Source organism: Ascaphus truei, chromosome 1, assembly GCF_040206685.1.
Source record: "Ascaphus truei isolate aAscTru1 chromosome 1, aAscTru1.hap1, whole genome shotgun sequence".
NCBI classification, from domain to species: Eukaryota; Metazoa; Chordata; class Amphibia; order Anura; family Ascaphidae; genus Ascaphus; species Ascaphus truei.
In genome coordinates this window covers 145559512-145579708 of record NC_134483.1, presented here as the reverse complement: position 1 = coordinate 145579708, position 20197 = coordinate 145559512, and the positions used below count along the sequence as shown (strand labels likewise).

Here is a 20197-nt window from a genome sequence, read left to right as displayed (position 1 = left end):
CACCGGCTGCACGCGCAGAGATGTATCGATTTGAGCTGAGTGTGTTGGTGCCGCCTCGCGCACAGTCACAAGCTTAACCGCAGACGCATTGCACCGTGCTAACACCAGAGATATCCCCCCTGACATAACGCAGGGGGATTTGGCGGTTGATGTTTTGATATGGTGCTTGTTGGTCGAAAAGTAATGACCTCTGTGTGTGTGAGAGACTCCGCCCAAAGCAGCCATTGTATTGGTCTGTCCCCGCAGTGTTTCTGTGAGGGTATGGACGCTTTATTGCCACCCTCCCCCTGCACCTCACGCCTTGGTATGAATGGGCCGCTCAGTGAGATGTGAAGTACAAGCCCCATAGAAAATCCGAATCACAAACGGTGAATATAGGGCTGTTATTATTACAATGCATGTTGCTTAGGAGCCCACCTATGTCATTTCTCATGCCTGGCCCCTATCATCACTCAGTCTGTTACGTTATTACAATTTGACACAAACCGACCACTTTATTATTAAAGTTTAAAAAAATGACCATTCTACGACACAAATAAAATCTGGTATTCCATCGCCACGTCTTCACACGACAAACGTCACTTCCGATCAGTGTTCGACTTCGCTGCCTCACTTCCGGCGCGGTGTCATGACGCGGTCCCTGCTGGTTGCTGTGTCAGTCTCTGCGCGGTTGCTTCCTGCTTCCCCGGCTTGCGGACAGTGCCGGGTTCCAGTGCCCGCGGGTGCCGGTGCGTTTAGTCCCCTCGCGCTCACGTCATGTCAGGGGGTGGAGGAGGCGGCGGTTACAAGCTGCGCTGCTCCCTGCCCGGGCACGAGCTTGATGTCAGGGGGCTCGCGCGCTGCCAGCTCCCCGCCGAGGGGTTCGTGTCTGTGTCACGTGACAGGAGCGCGCGCCTCTGGGTACCGGACAGGTGAGCGAACGAGACTGCAATGACGGCATCACTCTGACTGTACCGGGATATATAAACACGTGATCGCCACTCCGACTCTCCCAGGGGAACATCAATATCACCACTCCTACTGTGAGGATTACATACACCTGTTCTCCCCACTCCTACTGTACGTGGGGTAAATATGCACACACAGTATCACCACTCCTACTGTGAGGATTACATACACCTGTACTCCCCACTCCTACTGTACGTGGGGTAAATATGCACACACAGTATCACCACTCCTACTGTACGTGGGGTAAATATGCACAAATAGTATCACTACTCCTACTGTACGTGGGGTAAATATGCACAAATAGTATCACCACTCCTACTGTACGTGGGGTACATACACACACACACACATCACCACTCCTGCTGTACAGGGACTACATATACATGTTATTACCACTCCTTATATACATGGTTACATCTATTCAATATAGTGATGAGCAGAATCATGCACAATTAAGAATCCAGCTTTTGTGTAAATGAAAGGATATTACTGCTTTGCTAACTGTGCATATCCCCACCACACACTAGAGTACTTAAAGTGAATATTAACGTTCTCACTACTTGCACTCAAAGGGTGTATAGACCTGTTAATGTCACTCCTATGTGTGGGGCATATAAACATACACCTACAGCTCTTCCTGTTCCTACATTTAGTGTTGACAGATCCAGTGTAATGCACAGTTAACAATCTTCCCTTCCACCAAAGGGAATCCATTGTTTAGTGAATCCATTACATTGTTAACTGTGCATGCCACGTGTCGTTATCATGTATAGTCATGTATATTAGAACATACAATCATGTTATTAGCACTCTTATGGGATTGGGGAAGAAGTTTGAATCACTTTGCAATAAGATGGGTATAACAGATGTTGGTCTCATTAATCTGATGGACTCTTATAGAGTCTTGCTGATTAAAAATCAGTACTTTTACCATTGAAATACAAATTTTCAGCTTCGGTTCCCCAAGTCTCACTGATTCCAGTCTTTGGATGTTGACCTCTGGTTTAGTGTGTTAGTGAGATTTATATACGTTATCAACATTTCTATACACTGAGTTCATGTATGTGTTACCCTCACTCCTACATGGAGAGGATGCACATATGTCATCACCACTCTTCTTGTCGGGGTAATTTAATATACTCTGTTAGCCGAAAATTCCCATAGAAGTCAACAGAAGTTCTTGCACGATACCAGCGATGTCGGATCATATTGAATAAGGCCCTATGCGAGAAGGATACACTAACAGTTACAAAAATAGGCAGATAAGTGGAGGGGGGGTGTGAGATTCATTAAGGTCTGTTATGGGATAACTCACCCGAGCCTGTGTTACCTGCTATTCAAGTTTAATATTAGTTAACAACACCGATTGGGTGCTCTATTTCACAGCGGACTTGAGTGAATAATCCCCGTGATAGATTAACAGGTTCTTATCTCCTGTCAAATTCTACGTTTCTATCTATCACCATTCTTTTTACGTGAGGGGTGTAAACCTTTTTTTTGTTTTTTTTAACTCTAAACTTGTGCAGTGTGAGGGGCATTTATTCTGGTATTACAACACCTTCTCCTTTGGGAGGGCAAGGATAAAATCAGAGGCAATGAGACAGTATACACATTAGTATGTTGGCACCACTCATCCTTCAGTAAAGTCATGTTAGCGTGTTGCTAAAAATAATTGCCTTAAGAAGAGACCTTTGTGGTCTTGAAAATTTGCTACTTTAGCTCGTGGTTAAAAACAGTGCAATCAAAGGTATCGCAGAAAGTGGGTAACCGGTGCATCAAAGCATAAGAGTCCCAATAATATTGTAATAATTCTTCTGTGAGGAGCACTCCAAAATGATGGTGAGCAATGATAACATACCCTAATAGGGCAAGGGACTAGTACCTAGTGCTAACCAGCACAATGAACAGTACAAAGATTGTCCCAACCATGATAACTAGGCATAGTATGTAAGAAAAAACTCACTCTTAGATCCAGAGGAGCAGTCCCATCAGGTATCCTGAACAGCGTGCAATCCACCAAACAGGGAAAGTAGAACAGGTGAAAAAAGGCAGTGCACTGCCTGTAATGAATGGAGGAGGCTAATGGTAGCAAAAACAACCTTTTAATGAATAAAACGATCAAACATCACCCCTGGTTCATCCAGAAATGCACACCTACGCGTTTCGGGCCGTGCGCCCTTTATCAAGGTGTAACACCAAACACCTTGATAAAGGGCGCACGGCCCGAAACGCGTAGGTGTGCGTTTTCTGGATGACCCAGGGGTGATGTTTGATCCTTTTAATCATTAAAAGGTTGTTTTTGCTACCATTAGCCTCCCCCATTCATTACAGGCAGTGCACTGCCGTTTTTCACCCAATCAAAGGTATCACTTCTACCTTAGGTTACGCTTATAGTGCCGGCAATGGTGACGTCAGGCTGCGGTCGCTGGAAAAATCAAATTGAGATGACTTCCAGCGATCGCGACCAAGCCGCCGCGTCGTGCTTACTATAAGCGCACGCGACAGCGGCAATGCATTTGTTTTGACGAGGCGTTGCCATTGCCGGCACTATAAGTGCAGCCTTACTTTCCTTTTTATAAACATTAGGATGACTACATTTCTCTTTACAAACACGTTATGTATAAATAGATAAACACATCATCCCTCAAATGTACATTATGTATTGTGACTGTTACTGCTGTATTAAACCTCAGTCACCAGTTCTGTTTTGTTTGACTTATCTTTTAATGATTGTGTATGAACATGTAGACAACGGGTTTTGTGGTATGCTGCTATGCATTGCTACATTCATTTTCTCTTTAAATGTTTAGTCCCAACAGGGGTTTCGTTGAATTGCATCGCATGAGCGGACACTCCAACTTTGTCTCTTCTGTGTGCATCATACCTTCGAGTGACACCTACCCACGGGGACTGGTCGCCACTGGGGGCAATGACCACAACATCTGTGTCTTTAGCCTGGATAATCCGACCCCCCTCTATGTGTTGAAAGGTCACAAGAACACAGGTAGGTGAAATGAGAGGTTTTCTGGCTTCAACTTGCAGTATTCAGCACTCGCTGCTCAGCATGGGTCACATTGATTCGACCTGCATCACTAAAACGAGACAGGTCTCAATCAAGTCCAGTTTTCAGCGCTGTAATGGATAATTTTAAGGTTGTGACCTGTAAATAGAATTGAATAGAAGGTGTACGAGCAGAAGCTCGGTGGTAATAACACTACCTTGTCACTGTCTTTAAATCAGTGTCAGCTGTCCTTGTGATTTTAGACAAGTCACTGCCTCCCTGTGCCTCTGCCAAAAATTAGATTGTAAGCTCTATGGGTCAGGGACTCCTTGTGCCTGAAAATTTCTATGTACAGTGCTGCGTCCCCTCTTAAAGCTACTTAAGAAAAAATATAATTATCATGATTTTCTAACTATCTCGATGTCTTGCATAGAGCATACACAGAGCGAGCTCTGCTCCTAATACGTTGTAAAGATTTTAACACACTGAGAATACCATACAAATCTCATGTGAGTGATGGACAAGGACAAGTTAATGTGGAGTCTGTAGCGGGCACCGTTGTGATATCTCTGTGACATGTTTAAAATTTAAGAATGGCCCAAGAAAAAGGTAAACAAAAAATCCCAGGCCAGCGTTTTTTAATTCTATTTTAGTTCTGCGTCACAGGGAGGGAAAGAGCTATCTTTTCTGACTGCAGGTGATCAGAATCTGAGGTCTCCCTGGATCAATAATCTGATGTATGTTGATACATTTCTTTTTAAGAATAAAAGATCAAACTCCTTTTCCTTGGTAACTGTAAACCATAATCTTTGGATTTGGTCGCAACTATTTTTTGGTTGTCTTATCTGTCCTGAGCATTATTGAATTTTGTTTACTGTGTTTCTTACCACCACCTCTAACAGAGTACTTGCTACACCACCCCTTTGGTGAGGAACTATTTTCTTCCAATCTACCAACTATCGGCTGCATATGTTTTCCATTTCATAAAAGCATTGTACGACATACTCCTTAGTAGTAGTTGGGACTAGTGCTAGCATCGTCTATGTTTCGGCCTCGTGCTTTCTTATCACATTGAAAAAAACATTTGTTTCAGGAATCTGGGGTTTTCTAAATAGTTTATTGGTGGAAGGTTAATGAACCTGAAATGTAGTTCTGCATTATTATTGAAGTCATAGACAGAGCCTTGTCAGATATCATAGACGCTAACCAGAAACACTCCCACATATACCAATATCAGAGGTTGTGAAGGTCGGTTTGATGGACTCTCCTTTCAAAATGTGTTTTTATTTTTTAAACTTGGCACTGCAACAGGATTATGCGATAAGGTCTTTGTTCAAGATTCAGTGTTAATAAACCTCAGTCAGCTAGAAAATGGTGGAAGGACCAGACAAACTATTGTTGTCATAAAACCCTTGTCTGTACAGTTGAACTAGTTTACCACTTGTAATATGTCTGTGGCAATCCCTGAGAGGGATAAGTCTGCTGATGGCCCTATGGACATAGGAATGATACAAGCATTTCAAGCTTCATCTGTTTTTTATTAATTGGAAGGTTGAAGTTGTCAATATTAAGTTTTATGACCGTATAGAACTTGTATAAAAAGTCTCATGATCCCTGAGAGGTTCAAATGTTTGCACATATTATAACATTGTAGTCTAATAAAATGTATCATACTACCCTTTTTATATTTAGTTTTTTTCCCGTCCCGTGAAATGTTTCTTATTCAACCTTTTTTTTGCCATTATAAGATGCCATAAAGGCCTGCATCACTGGGCTTGAAATCAATTACTAGCCATCAATTAAGAGTAGGTTAGAGTTACAGAAGTAAATGGCACTTAGGACAGAGTATGTATCCAAAGCAAACATGGGACATTCTCCTCTAGAATGTTCTGATACAATGCAGAATTCATGGTTGTGTCAATGATGTCAAGCTGTCCTGAGGCAGCAAAGCAGTCACAACCCATAACACTCCCAGCACCATGCTTAACGGTTGGGATGAGGTTCTTCTGTTTGAATGCAGTGTTTGGTTTTCGCCAAATATAACGTTTGTCATCGAGGCCAAAAAGTTTTTTACCTTTGACTCGTCTGTCCAGAGAACATTGTTCCAGAAGTGGATCATCTATGTGCTCTTTGGCGAACTTCAGATGGGCAGCAATGTTCTTTTTAGAGAGCACTGGTTTCCTCCTGGCTATCGTTTCACGAACACGATTCTTGTTCAGTCTTTTTCTGATAGTTGAGTCATGAACACTCACATTAGCCAAGGCGAGAGTGGCCTAGATGTTACCCTAGTGTTGCCGATTCTTGGAGAGGTTGGAGAGTTTTTGGTAGAATAACTGCTCCTGGGTAGAGTGACTGTGTGGTCTTGAGCTTTCTCAATTTTTAGACTGTCTGACAGTGGATTGGTGAAGCCCCAAAACCTTCGAAATAGTTTTGTAACCTGTTCTAGACTGTTGAGTATCAATAACTGTTTTTCTGAGGTCCTCAGATTTCTTTTGATTGTGGCACAACGTGTTTCCACACACCTGTATGGTGAAGACCAAACTCACAAAGTTTCTGATCTTTATATAGGGTGGGGCCTCCCAAACTCAACCCTGAAGATCTACTTAATTATTTAAACACCTGATTCTAATTATCCCCTTTAATTTAGCTGATAAATCCAGGGTTTCACTTTTTCACATACTCTGACTCTTAATTACGCAATGTTTATCTAATTCATATATAATTTTGTTTCAAAAGTCACGCAATTGGTTAATATAAACCCTATTGGATATTTAAGAAAAGACACTGGTTTTCATTCAAGAAGGTTATCGTGAAAAAAAAATGATGGAATTTCTGTAATTCAAAACACAAATGTTTCTCGCCACTGTAGCTTGCATAGTACAGGCATACCCCGCTTTAAGTACACTCACTTTAAGTACACTCGCGAGTAAGTACATATGACCCAATAGGCAAACGGCAGCTCACGCATGTGCCTGTCATCACGTCCTGAACAGCAATACCGGCTCCCTACCTGTACCAAAGCTGTGCGTAAGCGGGGAGACTATAGAGCCTGTTACAAATGCGTTATTTACATCAGTTATGCACGTATATGATGATTGCAGTACAGTACATGCATCGATAAATGGGAAAAGGGAGTGCTTCACTTTAAGTACATTTTCGCTTTACATACATGCTCCGGTCCCATTGCGTACGTTAATGCGGGGTATGCCTGTATATAGTTGCATCGTACAGAATATAGTAGTAAGGATAGCACCTAATAGGTGTTTGACAACAATCTCCTGTACTCCTTCAAAGGCATAAGTGATGTGGGGGGAGGTTAGTTGATCTGACACGCCTATAAGTGGTGTCTTTAGCAATATATACTTGTCCTTTCCTGCACTCACGTAGAACAATATTAGCCAACCCTTGCTGTTATGTGTTATGTTTTTGGTCTAGTGTGCAGTCTTTCTACTGGGAAGTTTGGCACCTTGTTGAGCGGATCATGGGATACAACAGCGAAGGTGTGGCTGAATGAGAAGTGTATGATGACCTTGCAGGTAAGAGCCCCAATGTATGATCTTGTCTAATGTATTAGGCCGCTCTGCCAGTAAGCTGCATACAGCATAAATATTTATTTTCTCAGCTGCATGTGGACCTTTGTGGAGCATTGAAATATGAGAATAGAAATATTTGAATATGTATTTTTTGCCATTGGGTTCTCTGATGAGGGTTAATTCCACAGTTGTACCAATTATTGGCAATCATGAAAGCTTTTTGGCTTTTGCATCAGTGTGTATATATTAAGTTATAAATAATACTCAGAAGCTCGTGCAGAGTTTCACAAGCGGGGACTGTATTGGTGACGTTGGTTTGTACACCACATTTGCTTTGATGAGGAGAGAGCAGAGTGATTTGTTAAAGGTATTTTGGACTAATAAAATAAAGTTTCGAATGAAGATTGCTGGCACAATTGCACAATTCAATTAGACACTCCACAATGGGTTTTTCTTGTACTGCACACTTCCCCATGACATTTTCAAGGGATTTAAATGCAGGAAGAAGCAGCGGGAGTTTGGTTACTACCAAATAATCACTTTGTTAGTTGCCACTTGATAAAAAGTTGAATAATTTGAGGTTAAAAAAAAAGACCTTGTACAAAGCCTTTAAGCTAAACTCCTAAAAGCTTCCTACAATCTCAGATCAGCTCCAATCCTCACTGGAAAAGTAACACACATCAGTTTCAGTGATTTGGGTTGTTTAATCATGCAGGGTCACACAGCTGCAGTCTGGGCAGTGAAGATTTTGCCTGAGCAGGGCTTGATGTTGACTGGATCAGCTGACAAATCTATCAAGCTTTGGAAGGCAGGCCACTGTGAGAAGACCTTCACCGGTATGTAGCCTGTCCCAGCCTCTTAAACATCCTGACGTGTTTAGGCTGCAAATGTCAAGATAGCGGGTGGTCTTAAAAAAGGGGTCTCAACCAAAGATTGTTTTGCCTCTAAAACGAAATTAGACAAAGGACGTGGGCATTGTTTTGTTTTTTAATGCTGTGAACACTGAATTACAGTTTCCTTTTCTTGCTGGTTAAAGGGCATGAGGACTGTGTTCGAGGGCTGGCTACTATAAGCAATACTGAATTTCTCTCTTGCTCCAATGATGCAACTGTGAGAAGGTGGCTGATCACCGGAGAGTGCCTGCAGATCTATTACGGCCACACCAACTACATCTACAGTATATGCATCTTTGCAAATTGTCAAGGTAAACACGTGGCCCTCTGTGTATCTATGTATGTATGTATTTTTATTTATTTTTTATATCGTGTATAGACAGGAGTGGTGCAGCACTAAATAGCTTAGCAGACAAATTAAATAATTTGTAGTCTTCATGAGCCATTTTGGTCCCGCTCAATTAGCACTTGCTGCAAGAAATCATGCTGTGAAACTTGAAATTAAGAGTGAATGCAGGAAAAGTATTCTTCACTTAAAGGATGGTAGATTGATGAAATAACCTGTTATTTTGTTGGGTCTATTAGTGCTGTGAAGACTTACATCCATAAGATGGCCCTTTACAAATAAAGATATCCATCTAGATATCTCAGGTGCTTGGGTTATACACAGTAACTGTGTTTAAAAGATACATTGGAACAAACATAACAGAATAAGGGGAAGAAAATGAAAGCAGAGGTTATTTGCATGTTTCCCAGTATGTTTTATATAGGCTGATTAGGCAGCAGAGTTAACAGGTTTCTATAAGTAAATGTGATTGCACCCTGTTAATTTCTCTTGTGTCTGAAGCCGTGTGTAGTTGAGCTCACATGATACATCCTCTTTAGATTTTGTGACCACGGGAGAGGACAGATCAGTGCGGATCTGGAGAAAAGGGGAGTGCACTCAGACAATTACCCTCCCAGCCCAATCCGTGTGGTGCTGCTGTGTGTTGGATGGCGATGACCTTGTTGTCGGCTCAAGGTACCAGCTTCTTGGGTGTCCTTTTTATAGTGCGGATTATAATCCTTCTGCTATATACTGTATTCTTAAATTGTGTATTTATCTCATTGTGGCAGTAATATTTCAAGGTCTAGGACACATTTCTCGGGAATGTAAGCCATCATCAACTTAATAGCTCACGTAGAAACTCCATTATATTGCTGAAAACCTGCTAGTATATTTTATTTAAAGCTGCAGTTCAAGCTGCCGTTAATTTAAAAAAAAAAAAAATCCATTCAAGATGGGCATCAATACAGTCTGCACACTGACATGTGATTAGCTAAGTTGCCGATTGATCCGTTCTCCTGTAATAGATTGCCGAATCAGGGGTTATTTAATTCACTGTTCGGACAGCACGAGTACCCAGGATACAAAGTTCTGTGTGGAAGATCATGTGACCAGGCAGTTACTAGGTACAATTGGTGAACTGCAAGAGAGAGGGCAGGCCCGAGCCAGAGCCAGTCTCAGAAGGGGATGTGACTTTGTAAATGGTTTCTATAGAAATCAAAAAAAATGCTTGCTACATTAAAATACATAAAAAATGACGAAAAATTTTTTTGGGGTGTATATATACTTATTAAATATATATATTTATATTGTAATAAGTGCTGTCTTCGGCCTCGAATTTAACCTAGTACCTTTTTGAAGAGATGAATTGCATTTTTGGACACATTTTGCTACATTGGGTTTTGGTGATAATTTATATATTTTACTAGTAAACGGGAGACCAAGGACTCCTGAGCGTAAGACCTTGATTTATTCTTGGTGGTGGGAGCATAATAGTGTGTGATGGTTTTGGGGGGAGACATTGCTCATTTTTAGTGCCCTGCAGGGAGGTATATGAGTACGCTCGATAGCTGGAGGGTTTAACCCTTTTCACATACGCAGTCGTGCACACAGGTGTGATGTTCACGACAGGATCTTTTAAACAAATTAAGAGACAGTAAAGGAATTCTCAAAACCTAAGTAAAATCTGTTTATTAACAAGTTTTAGGGTAGATTATGTAGACACGAATAACCATGTGAGTAAATTGCACTAGTAGGATTATGCATATATTTTATGTTTATGTTCTATTTATTTCTATTTGTTTATTTTAAGTCCAATTATCATTATTTCAAAGAATACAGTTTAACTTTCCCATTAATTTCTCTTATTATTCTGCTATTACTGGTCATTGTAAGTATCTAATTTTTGTTCTTGAATACTGTTTGCTGGATTTTTTTATTTGTCAATAAACCCTCAGAGTTGTTTAAAAAGAAATGCTGATTTCTATAAGAATAACAATTAATACTATTACATTTCCTGTCCTTAAACAAGTAAAGGCATTTGATAATGACATAAAGATGTCTTATTTTTGGTTTTCCAATTACGTTGTCTCAAAAAATGTAGTGTGTGTGTGTGTGTGTGTGTGTGTGTGTGTGTGTGTGTGTGTGTGTGTGTGTGTGTGTGTGTGTGTGTGTGTGTGTGTGTGTGTGTGTGTGTGTGTGTGTGTGTGTGTGTGTGTGTGTGTGTGTGTGTGTGTGTGTGTGGTAAAAAAGTGACTAAAACCCTCCACAGTAAAGCCTAAAGCAACTGTCAATATTCCTGTATATTCATTTGCATGTCTTAGACAGGTCTGCAACCCTGTCTTTCACCATAATCACCCAGCACAGAGCACTTCCACTGCAGCAAGGGATTCTGGGAAATGGCATGCAAATGAGCACACAGTGCCACTTTTTATCTCATGCTCACATTACATGAGCAACCCTTAGCCAATGCATGCTGCTTTAGACACAGCTTTTAAGCAAGGCCTTGGGAGATGCAAAGCCAGTAAACCCACTCACTGGGTTTACTGGCTTTGCATCTCCCAAGCCATTGCTTAAAAGCTGTGTCTAAAGCAGCATGCATTGGCTAAGGGTTGCTCATGTAATGTGAGCATGAGATAAAAGGTGGCACTGTGTGCTCATTTGCATGCCATTTCCCAGAATCCCTTGCTGCAGTGGAAGTGCTCTGTGCTGGGTGATAATGGTGAAAGACAGGGTTGCAGACATTTCTAAGACATGCAAATGAATATACAGGAATATTTACAGTTGCTATATAGATAGATATATAGATAGATATATCGCAAATAGCTGTGGAGGGTTTTTGTCACTTTTTGTACCCACCATAACTGTGTGTGGCAATAAATAAATACTTTGTTTATCGTGACTACAATCTTTCATTGCTTTGCTATGTATTTCTTTTCTGGAAAGTCTGATATTTAAATAGACATTAAATATGATATAAATAATAAAGCATACTTTATTTCCTGTACTTCTGTGCAAAGGAAGAAGGAACACGAGTCATGCTTAGAGCTGCATCAGAAACGTTCCCTTCTTTTTCTTTTAGTGATGGCATTATTCGGGTGTTTACAGAATCCCCGGACCGCATGGCAAGCACTGAGGAAATTCAGGCTTTTGAAGATGAACTTTCTCAAGCTACAATTGACCCTAAAACTGGAGACCTGGGAGACATTAAGATAGAAGAGCTTCCTGGAAAAGAACACTTGGATGAACCTGGTAAATGCCTTTAGGCTGTGCCCATTACATTTTATTTGGAAACCATAAATAATGCATACTGTGCATCTCTTATGCACCCTCCTTCTGTCTGTGTAATTTCTCCCCATTTACCGCTTAGATTCTAAGCTCTTTGGAGCAGGGACTCCTTTTTTTTTTTTTTTTTTTTTTTTTAAATGTCTGAAGCTCTTATTCCCATCATGTGTAATAAATTACTATTATTTTATTATTATTATTAGTGTATTTCTGCTGTAAAGCACTATGTACATGGATAGTGCTATATAGATATACATTTAAAGCAAACAAAAACAGGTATAATAAAACCAGGTGTGGTACCAGTAGACAGCAGACATGTCGCTTACTCGTACTTGTGAGTTCCTGCTGTCCGTCAAAGGGCTGTTGAGTGGAAGGTTTCAGAAAGGTGCTATAAAAAGATCATTTATTTTTTATTTTTACGACCATTGTCTTTGAGCCTCAGAAAGTATAGCAGCTTTGGTTTCTATTGGCGCTTTGACATTAAACTTACAGCTTTGTGTGCTATAGCAAATAAGTATAGGTTGAGATAATAAAAGTATACGCATACATACAAGAATACAGTTGAAAAGTCGTGTCTGACGGCGTAACACTAATCCCTGCTGTTACCTTGATCTTCAAGGTACAAAGGAAGGACAGACGCGGCTGATCAATGATGGGGGTAAAGTTGAAGCCTACCAGTGGAACATGAGTGAGGCGCGCTGGATGAAGATTGGGGATGTAGTTGGCTCCTCAGGAGCAACACAGCAAACCTCTGGAAAAGTCCTGTTTGAAGGCAAAGTATGTGAACTATATTAATTTGCTGTCAACCAATTACAATAATCCTAGCTGAATAATAGGTTAATACTATGGTAACTTGTTGTATAACACTGCGGTTTACTTGTGTTGCACAGCGGTACAAATCATTACCTTGTGGAATTTACAATCTAACTTTTGGAGCCTGAAATACAGGGAGATTGAAAGGACTTGACCAAGTATATGGGAATTAACATTATTTGCGTTTTAAATGTATGATTCCACCGAGAGGATTTTGCACTTAGTGGGAAACGGGGTCTCCGGAGCTAAACCGTGGTCACTTCATCTCTGGGGACCCCCCTACTCCCCGAGATACAAACCTTATAAGTTGCCCCGGGACTTGTGCCATCTAGGTTGAACAATATCGCAGTTTAAAGCCCCTGTGGAACCTTTAAAGCTGCATGAATAACCGGGCCACCTTCTGAGGTAAGTACCCCTCGCGAAGCGGGGGGTCCCCTGAAGTTGAAATCCCTGCGGTTCAGACCTGCTGCATCCCCCCCCCAATGAAATGCTCATTTTAACTTCTTGTAGCTGACTAGTACAGTAGTTAAAGCAATATTTAATGCATAAGTAATATGTATATTGATGTCATGTTGAACCAAACCATTATAGAAGTGAATTTTTGTAGCTGTAGCGTCCCACATATGGATTAACCTGACCCAGCCTTCTCTCGTTTTTAACTTTTTTTTTTTTTCGTTCAAAGGAATATGATTATGTGTTCACAATTGATGTGAATGAAAGTGGGCCTTCTCACAAGCTGCCATATAACCTTGCAGATGACCCTTGGCTTGTTGCATACAATTTCCTGCAGAAGAATGATCTGAATCCCAGCTTCCTAGATCAGGTAGCCAAATTTATAATAGAAAACACAGTTGGACTGGTACCTGCCTCTACAAACTCTGGCCTTGCAGATCCTTTCACAGGTAAACTAATAGAAAAACAACGCTGCTGCTCATTCTTATTTTCTCTGCAAGACATCATTTCATTTGTAGTGCTGGTTTTCTGATGAACTGATCCTTGTCTGTAGCATTTTGTGGCGGTTGAGTTGCTTTTATTGTCTGTGCCATAGCAGTAATGATAATCTACAGACTATTATCAGAAAGTGGCTGAAAGCAAATGCTTGGTCTACAAATCCATTAAACGGGAGGGATCGGTTCTAAATTCTAGAACTGGTAAATGCTGAATGTGGTCCACTACATTGACACTACACTAAATTTGTGTTAGCTAATAGATTAGAAAAGCTTGCAACATATTGTAAAGAAACTAATTGCAATCCTTTTCAGAACCTACGACTAGATATGTGTTCGGTTTCAGTTCAGGGATTCTAACATCTATTACCTTGTAGGTGGTGGTCGTTATATCCCAGGAGACTCATCTGGGTCTGCATCTGGGGCGGATCCATTTACAGGTACATATTGTCAAAAGTTACTAGGCATTTGCATTTCAATACACCAAATCTGTTTTGTCATTATTCTCCTTTCTAATTTGTTATCTTTTTTTCTGTATGTATGTATGTCTTTATTTATATAGCGCCATTAATGTACATAGCGCTTCACAGCAGTAATGGTTACAATCATATAAATAATAAAATATAAATAACACAAAGGGAAGAAGTGCTTTAGACATAAAAGTAACTTTTAGGAAAAGGAGTCCCTGCCCCGAAGAGCTTACAATCTAATTGTACTACTTGTGTTTTTCTGAGGTTGCCGTTAACCAAATCGTAGATCTGACCTCCAGGGCCAGTGACGTGTACACTCGTTTTTGGAAGAAATGAATGCTTACGGTTGTTTGTTGTTGGAAGAACATGCTTGAAACGATTTTTGTATATTCCTCCACAAATCACAAATGATGGAGCTGCAATATCATAATGAACTGAATTCATAACGTAGGTTTAATTCTCCCATCTTAAAGATCTTCTTTGGATAAGTTTCTGGTGCTCCTGAATGAAAGGTTCTGTTTTTAGTTGTCATTCGTACATTTGTAGAGAATAGCCTTGTTCTGAACGTAGAACAACAATATCATCACCAACAATGGAGTTACCAGTATTTCTAGGTTTTAAAGGGGATTTAAATGACTGTCCAATAGGAAGTCGCGATGAAAGACATTGCAGCTTCCTTTTTGGCTCAGTAGACCTGTATAAGATTTGGTGGCCATTTAGTTTTCAATTGGAGGGAGATTTAAAACTGAACTTAACTGCTAAGTATCTCGGGTACCGGCAGGGCCACCAGAGCTGAAAAAAGGTGTGGGTGACCCCTGTTTTTTCATCCTGTAAAAACAAATGACATCTGAAACAGAATATGTTGTATGGTTGCAAGTTCATTCGCTTGGTGTCTATCATAAATGGGAGTTAATTGTAGTAAACTGTACGTGGTTAGTGGATCACTATAAACATATGTTCTGAATGTTGGAGAAATGATCCTTGTCTGCAAATGAGGATCCAAAGAATACGTACAGGCAAAGAACAGTGGAGCATTTTGAATGATCACACAAGTGCTCTTTATAATGAACGATTGCCTGCACGGGAGCTATCTCACTGGAAACCTCTATTTGCATTCATATTGGCTGTATTGGTCATTTTGTTCACATTTATCTGGAACGTCCATCTTGCAGGTGGTAATCGCTACGTACCTGGCTCAACATCGCAGCCTATTTATCCAGGAGCGGCAGCGGATCCGTTCACAGGTAACAAACAGAAACTGGGAGGCACTACAAATCTGCCAGTACAGTATCTGCTAAACATTGCAAGTAGAAAGCGCAGTCTGTGTAAGAGCCGTTCTATAGTGTGTGTGTGTGTGTGTGTGTGTGTTGAAATAAATAAATAAAGAAATACTTTAACAAATTGTTTATTAACATTGTACACACACACACACATACAGACATATACACACACATACATTTCAGCGGCGGTAGCAGCGCAAATTCTTTATTTTCTTCATGTTCCCCCGTCGGCCGGTTCCACACACACTGCCGCGCGCGGCACCATTATAGAAAGGCTGACTACCTCAGCCAACTAAAACTGCCGCGCGCGCACGGCGTAGCAAGCGCACGCAGTATAGAACAGCCCTAAAGCTTCATACTACTACAGACGTAACTGATGTTATTGCACGAGCTGGCACGCCCACAACGCAGTGGCCCCGCACCCTTTTTTGCATGCGTCTTTAAAATGGAGTCTGCTTTCACTGGCACATTGTGTCCCCTGCTGCAACGCTCCAGCGGGAGCAATAAGGTCCGGTGCATCTGTTAGTGCCCTATTATTTCAGGTCGCATGGTGTTTTACATTGTAGAACTGCAACCTCTAATTGTAGGTCTCTGTTTTTTCAGCTTAAATGCAGTCTTTTTCTATAGGAAGCATGCACGAACATGGGCAAGAGATTTTAATGGGGAAGACATACAGTAATGTTACATTATAACACTGCTTCACTGCTTTGAAATGAATGTGATTACCATTGCCTTCCGAGCAGTGATATTTCTGTAATCCTCTGTAGGAAGGAACGCTTACCGATCAGCATCTGCTCAAGTACCAAACCTTTATTTCCCCAAGAAAGAACCTGTCACTTTTGACCAGGCAAATCCAGCACAGATTTTGGGTGAGTATTTCTTGTGCATCACGGCAATCATTTCAGGATTTGTGCATCATAAAAAAAACTTTTTCTCCCCGTAATTTATCAAGTATGGCAGGCCTGCACAACTCCAGTCCTCGAGGGCTGCAAACAGGCCAGATTTTCAGGATATCCCTAAATCAGCACAGCTGGCTCAATGAGTGGCTCAGTCATACTGAGCCACTCATTGAGCCAGTTGTGCTGAAGTAGGGCTATCCTGAAAACCTGGCCTGTTTGCGGCCCTTGAGGACTAGAGTTGTGCAGGCCTGAAGTATGGCCACCAAGGGTATCCAAATAACACACTAGGTGTAATAGGCAAAAAAGAATGAGGGAGGCATTATTAACCATTGTTCATTGATACTAGTGGTGTTAACAGCGGTTGTGTGTTTATTTTGCTGCCTTGTGGCTGAAATATTTCCAGTTGCTAGACTGTTTGCACGTATTGCAGGGTAATTTCAGCTCTGTTATTTGCTTTTATAAGGGAGTTCTTGCTCTATAGGGGTAAGGGAAGTACCAGGATCATCTTTCGTCTTTGGGAACGAGCCAGAAGCAGGGGCTAGGAGCCCTGAAACGTTGCCCCCCTTATTCCCCTGTTTTTTTATTCCCCCTCCCCTCCCTTATTCTTTTTTGCCTCTTACACTTAGTGTGTTATTTGGATACCCTTGGTGGCCATACTTTCAATTAGAACATTATCATTGTCTATTGCAAATTGTTTGCCAGTTTTGTACTTATTTCTTTATAGTAAAATGTACACCTTTTTGCATATTAATCAGTGTCATTTACATTGATATTTTCTATTGAGTGCTGGGAACATTTTCTATGTTCTTTATTGCCAATATAAAGGGAATAAGGGTCCCTCTTTTGTTCCTGTGCACCACACTTTCATTTGTTAGTTATTTATTTCTATTGAGGTGCTGTTAATACCATATACTGTCAGTTGCTCTTTATTGTAAATACTAATTTGTAAGAAGGTAAAATGCAAAGGGCTTTGTATCATGACACGAACAGCTGTAGGCTCACAGAAACAATAAATATTACTACGGATAGTGCACTATTTGGCGACAAGGACATTGAACCACCTGCCAAAGATACATCGATCTGAGCTTTCCCATTTCAAAGGCCAGCGTATTCACCATGCAGGTTACTCGTGATTAATGCTTTCAGAATGGGGAGTATTTTTGTGTTCAGTAATTTGATATGATTTTTTTGTGCACATTGGAGGCTCTTAAAACAAGGCATTAAAGCATTCTTGTACAGTAAAAGCATAATGCAGATGGACTCTTCTAGAAATCGATTTTGACTCTTAAATTGACATCTACTATATGATTGCTCATTATTAAATCTTTATTTTATTAATAAGTTTTGTATTTTGTTTAATGTGCAAATCCCGTTTTAGGTAAACTAAAGGAACTTAATAACGCTGCTCCTGAAGAACAAAAGATGCCTGAAGAAGATTTAATGCAACTTGACAAGTTATTGTCTGTGGCTGCTAATCCCTCAGGGGAAACGGCCACGGCCCAACAACTGGATACTTTATGGAAGGCTATCAATTGGCCTGAAGGTGAGAATAGTTTTTTTTTGTTTTTTTAATGTAGCTTTGACTTGAAATTGTTCATTTGTGATGGTCTCTGAAAATGGATGTTTAGAAGAAAAAAAATCTTTAGGTTTTATTATTTTCTTTGTAAGGCAAAAAAATAAAATAAAATGCTTTTTTTGTGGAGCACCCACAAGTTCTTCTAAATTTAGAATGTTTGTCGATTTTGTGTAATAAGTATTTTTAAATGTTTACATGAGGAATCAAAGAAAGACCAGAATAAAATATTTGGAATTCATTAGTCTTTAGTAATGATTGCAGTTGGCCAAGGTTATGACTTGGTGCATTGGCACTCCTAGACCTCTGTTCAATAATAACTCGGATATTTGCAGAAGAATAAAACTAACTACCACACATACCCAGGGTAATAATGAAACTTCATAAATGTTTGAGGCGTCTACATTACCCTAATGGGTGTATCGGAGCACCACATTTGCACCGAAGCAATTCACAAACCTCACTCGTATACTCCACTGTATTCAGTATGTCTTTAGCAGATTGTTGCAGTGCTCTGTAACATGTTGTTGGCTCTATAGCATATTTAAGATTGTATTGCTGAGAACTGACTTGACCAAAACGTACTCTTATGTTTTTTTTTTTTGCCTCCATACAGAAATTGTTTTTCCAGCCTTGGATGTTCTTCGTCTGTCCATCAAGAATCCGACAGTAAATGAAACCTTCTGCAGTGAAAAGGAAGGCAGTCAGTTCAGCAGCTACCTCCTGCGACTAATGCGCCCTAGCGGCAAACAAGCCAACCAGCTGCTTGCGCTTCGGACCTTATGCAATTGCTTTTCCCAAGAGCCAGGCAAACGACTCATGATGTCACAAAGAGACACTGTGATCTCACAAGCAGTAGGACTCAAAGGAGTTAGCAATAAGAATATGCACATTGCCCTGGCCACACTGACACTTAACTACGCAATCTGTTTACATAGTGTGAGTGACTTAGAAGGGAAGGCCCAGTGTTTATCAGTCATCAGTACAGTTATAGAAAATGTTCAAGATCTCGAGGCTGCTTTCAGACTACTAGTGGCTCTTGGAACAGTAATCAGCGATGACGCAAACGCTGCGCAGTTAGCCAAGTCACTAGGTGTTGATTCTCAGATCAAAAAATACATGTCTGTCTCAGAACCAGCCAAAGTGAATGAGTGCTGCAGGCTCATTTTAAATTTACTGTAAAACTATTTTTTTCCCCCTTCCACTCGGGGGATAAACTTCCTGGGGTGTAGTGTTGTTTTTTTTTTTTTTTTTTCTACACTTTACTATAAATAGATTGTGGATGACATGCTGTGGACTGAATACTGACTTAATGAAGGTTAGTCTAGTCTTAAAAAAAGTTACAATTGGCTTAAATAAAAATGTTTGCATTGATTGTATGTTTCGTGTGAAGCGTTATTATGGGATGGGATGGACTACCTGCATCGTTAGAGGTGTTCTGATTGTCTCATATCAAACCACATTGATGGGATCTACCTTTTTAAAAGTAGAAGAGCTCACTTATAAGTAAATGAATAAGGTGAACGTTATGTCCTTCCCTGTCTTCCTTGGTGCTAGTCAGCACGGAAGAGCAGGAAGCTCATTTTGTAGATGCTAGAGCTGGGTTGCTGGAGGCTCACCAAAGAAGCATGAGAGATCATTACCGGCATAGTTACCAGTGTTAAAGCTCCATGAAGGGAAATCGAAATGTGCTGCAGGAGACATGCGGTGGTGGGGGTGTGTCATAAGTAGAGGAGGTGGGCATGAGGATGCAGAATAGAATTCATCGTGAAATAGTGTAGTAAGTGCATTGGGCTGAGGGAAGGAGGCATACATGTAAAAGGGAGAATTGTATAATGATTAAGAAGGAAGTATCTGGGGCTTGTGGAATGTATGGGAAGAAGGGAGGTGACATCATGAAGAAAGGAAAATTAAAGTGCGTCAAGTCAAGAACGAAGAAGGAAAAGGTAACAGAATAAGGTAATAAAGGGTTTGAGGGATTGAGTTATGTCCGTATAAACGGGAGGAGGTAAAAGCTGGATCCGTTGGATTTAATAATGTATTTTTTTTTCCCTTTCTAATTATGAAGGTACAGTAAAAGAAAATAATCATTAAATTACTTAAACCAAACATTTGTGTACATTATACATGGATCCAGCAGGCTCTGGTGGTTGTGTGAATATCACCTACAGTACATACGCATGGATCCTACAACGTTTCTGTAAATTAGGCAAAGAACTGTCAGGTTTTT

At 40.6% G+C, this 20197-nt stretch overlaps 1 protein-coding gene across 4 annotated transcripts; it reads left to right on the top strand.

Moving 5' to 3' along the window:
• Window positions 1-49: 49 nt before the first annotated feature.
• PLAA (phospholipase A2 activating protein) lies at window positions 50-19342 on the top strand. 4 transcript variants are annotated; one of them, XM_075595529.1, is made up of 14 exons: window positions 50-368; window positions 3759-3952; window positions 7385-7485; window positions 8198-8318; window positions 8519-8686; window positions 9261-9396; window positions 11783-11952; window positions 12605-12762; window positions 13481-13700; window positions 14123-14185; window positions 15388-15459; window positions 16263-16364; window positions 17773-17937; window positions 18584-19342. In XM_075595529.1, exons 2-14 carry the CDS (start codon window positions 3790-3792, stop codon window positions 19147-19149), a joined length of 2205 nt encoding a protein of 734 aa, XP_075451644.1. In that variant the 5' UTR covers window positions 50-368; window positions 3759-3789; the 3' UTR covers window positions 19150-19342. The 4 variants fall into 4 exon arrangements, with proteins under 4 accessions (XP_075451644.1, XP_075451626.1, XP_075451653.1 ...); XM_075595511.1 differs by lacking the exon at window positions 50-368 and adding an exon at window positions 619-911; XM_075595538.1 differs by lacking the exon at window positions 50-368 and adding an exon at window positions 922-1022.
• Window positions 19343-20197: the final 855 nt, after the last annotated feature.

Excerpts from the sequence above, each read along its gene's own strand:
- PLAA (XM_075595511.1), top strand. The coding sequence starts at position 757 with ATGTCAGGGGGTGGAGGAGGCGGCGGTTACAAGCTGCGCTGCTCCCTG. Across the intron at positions 11,953-12,604 it reads AGAACACTTGGATGAACCTG|GTACAAAGGAAGGACAGACG; the intron begins GTAAATGCCTTT and ends TTGATCTTCAAG. Across the intron at positions 14,186-15,387 it reads TGGGGCGGATCCATTTACAG|GTGGTAATCGCTACGTACCT; the intron begins GTACATATTGTC and ends TCCATCTTGCAG.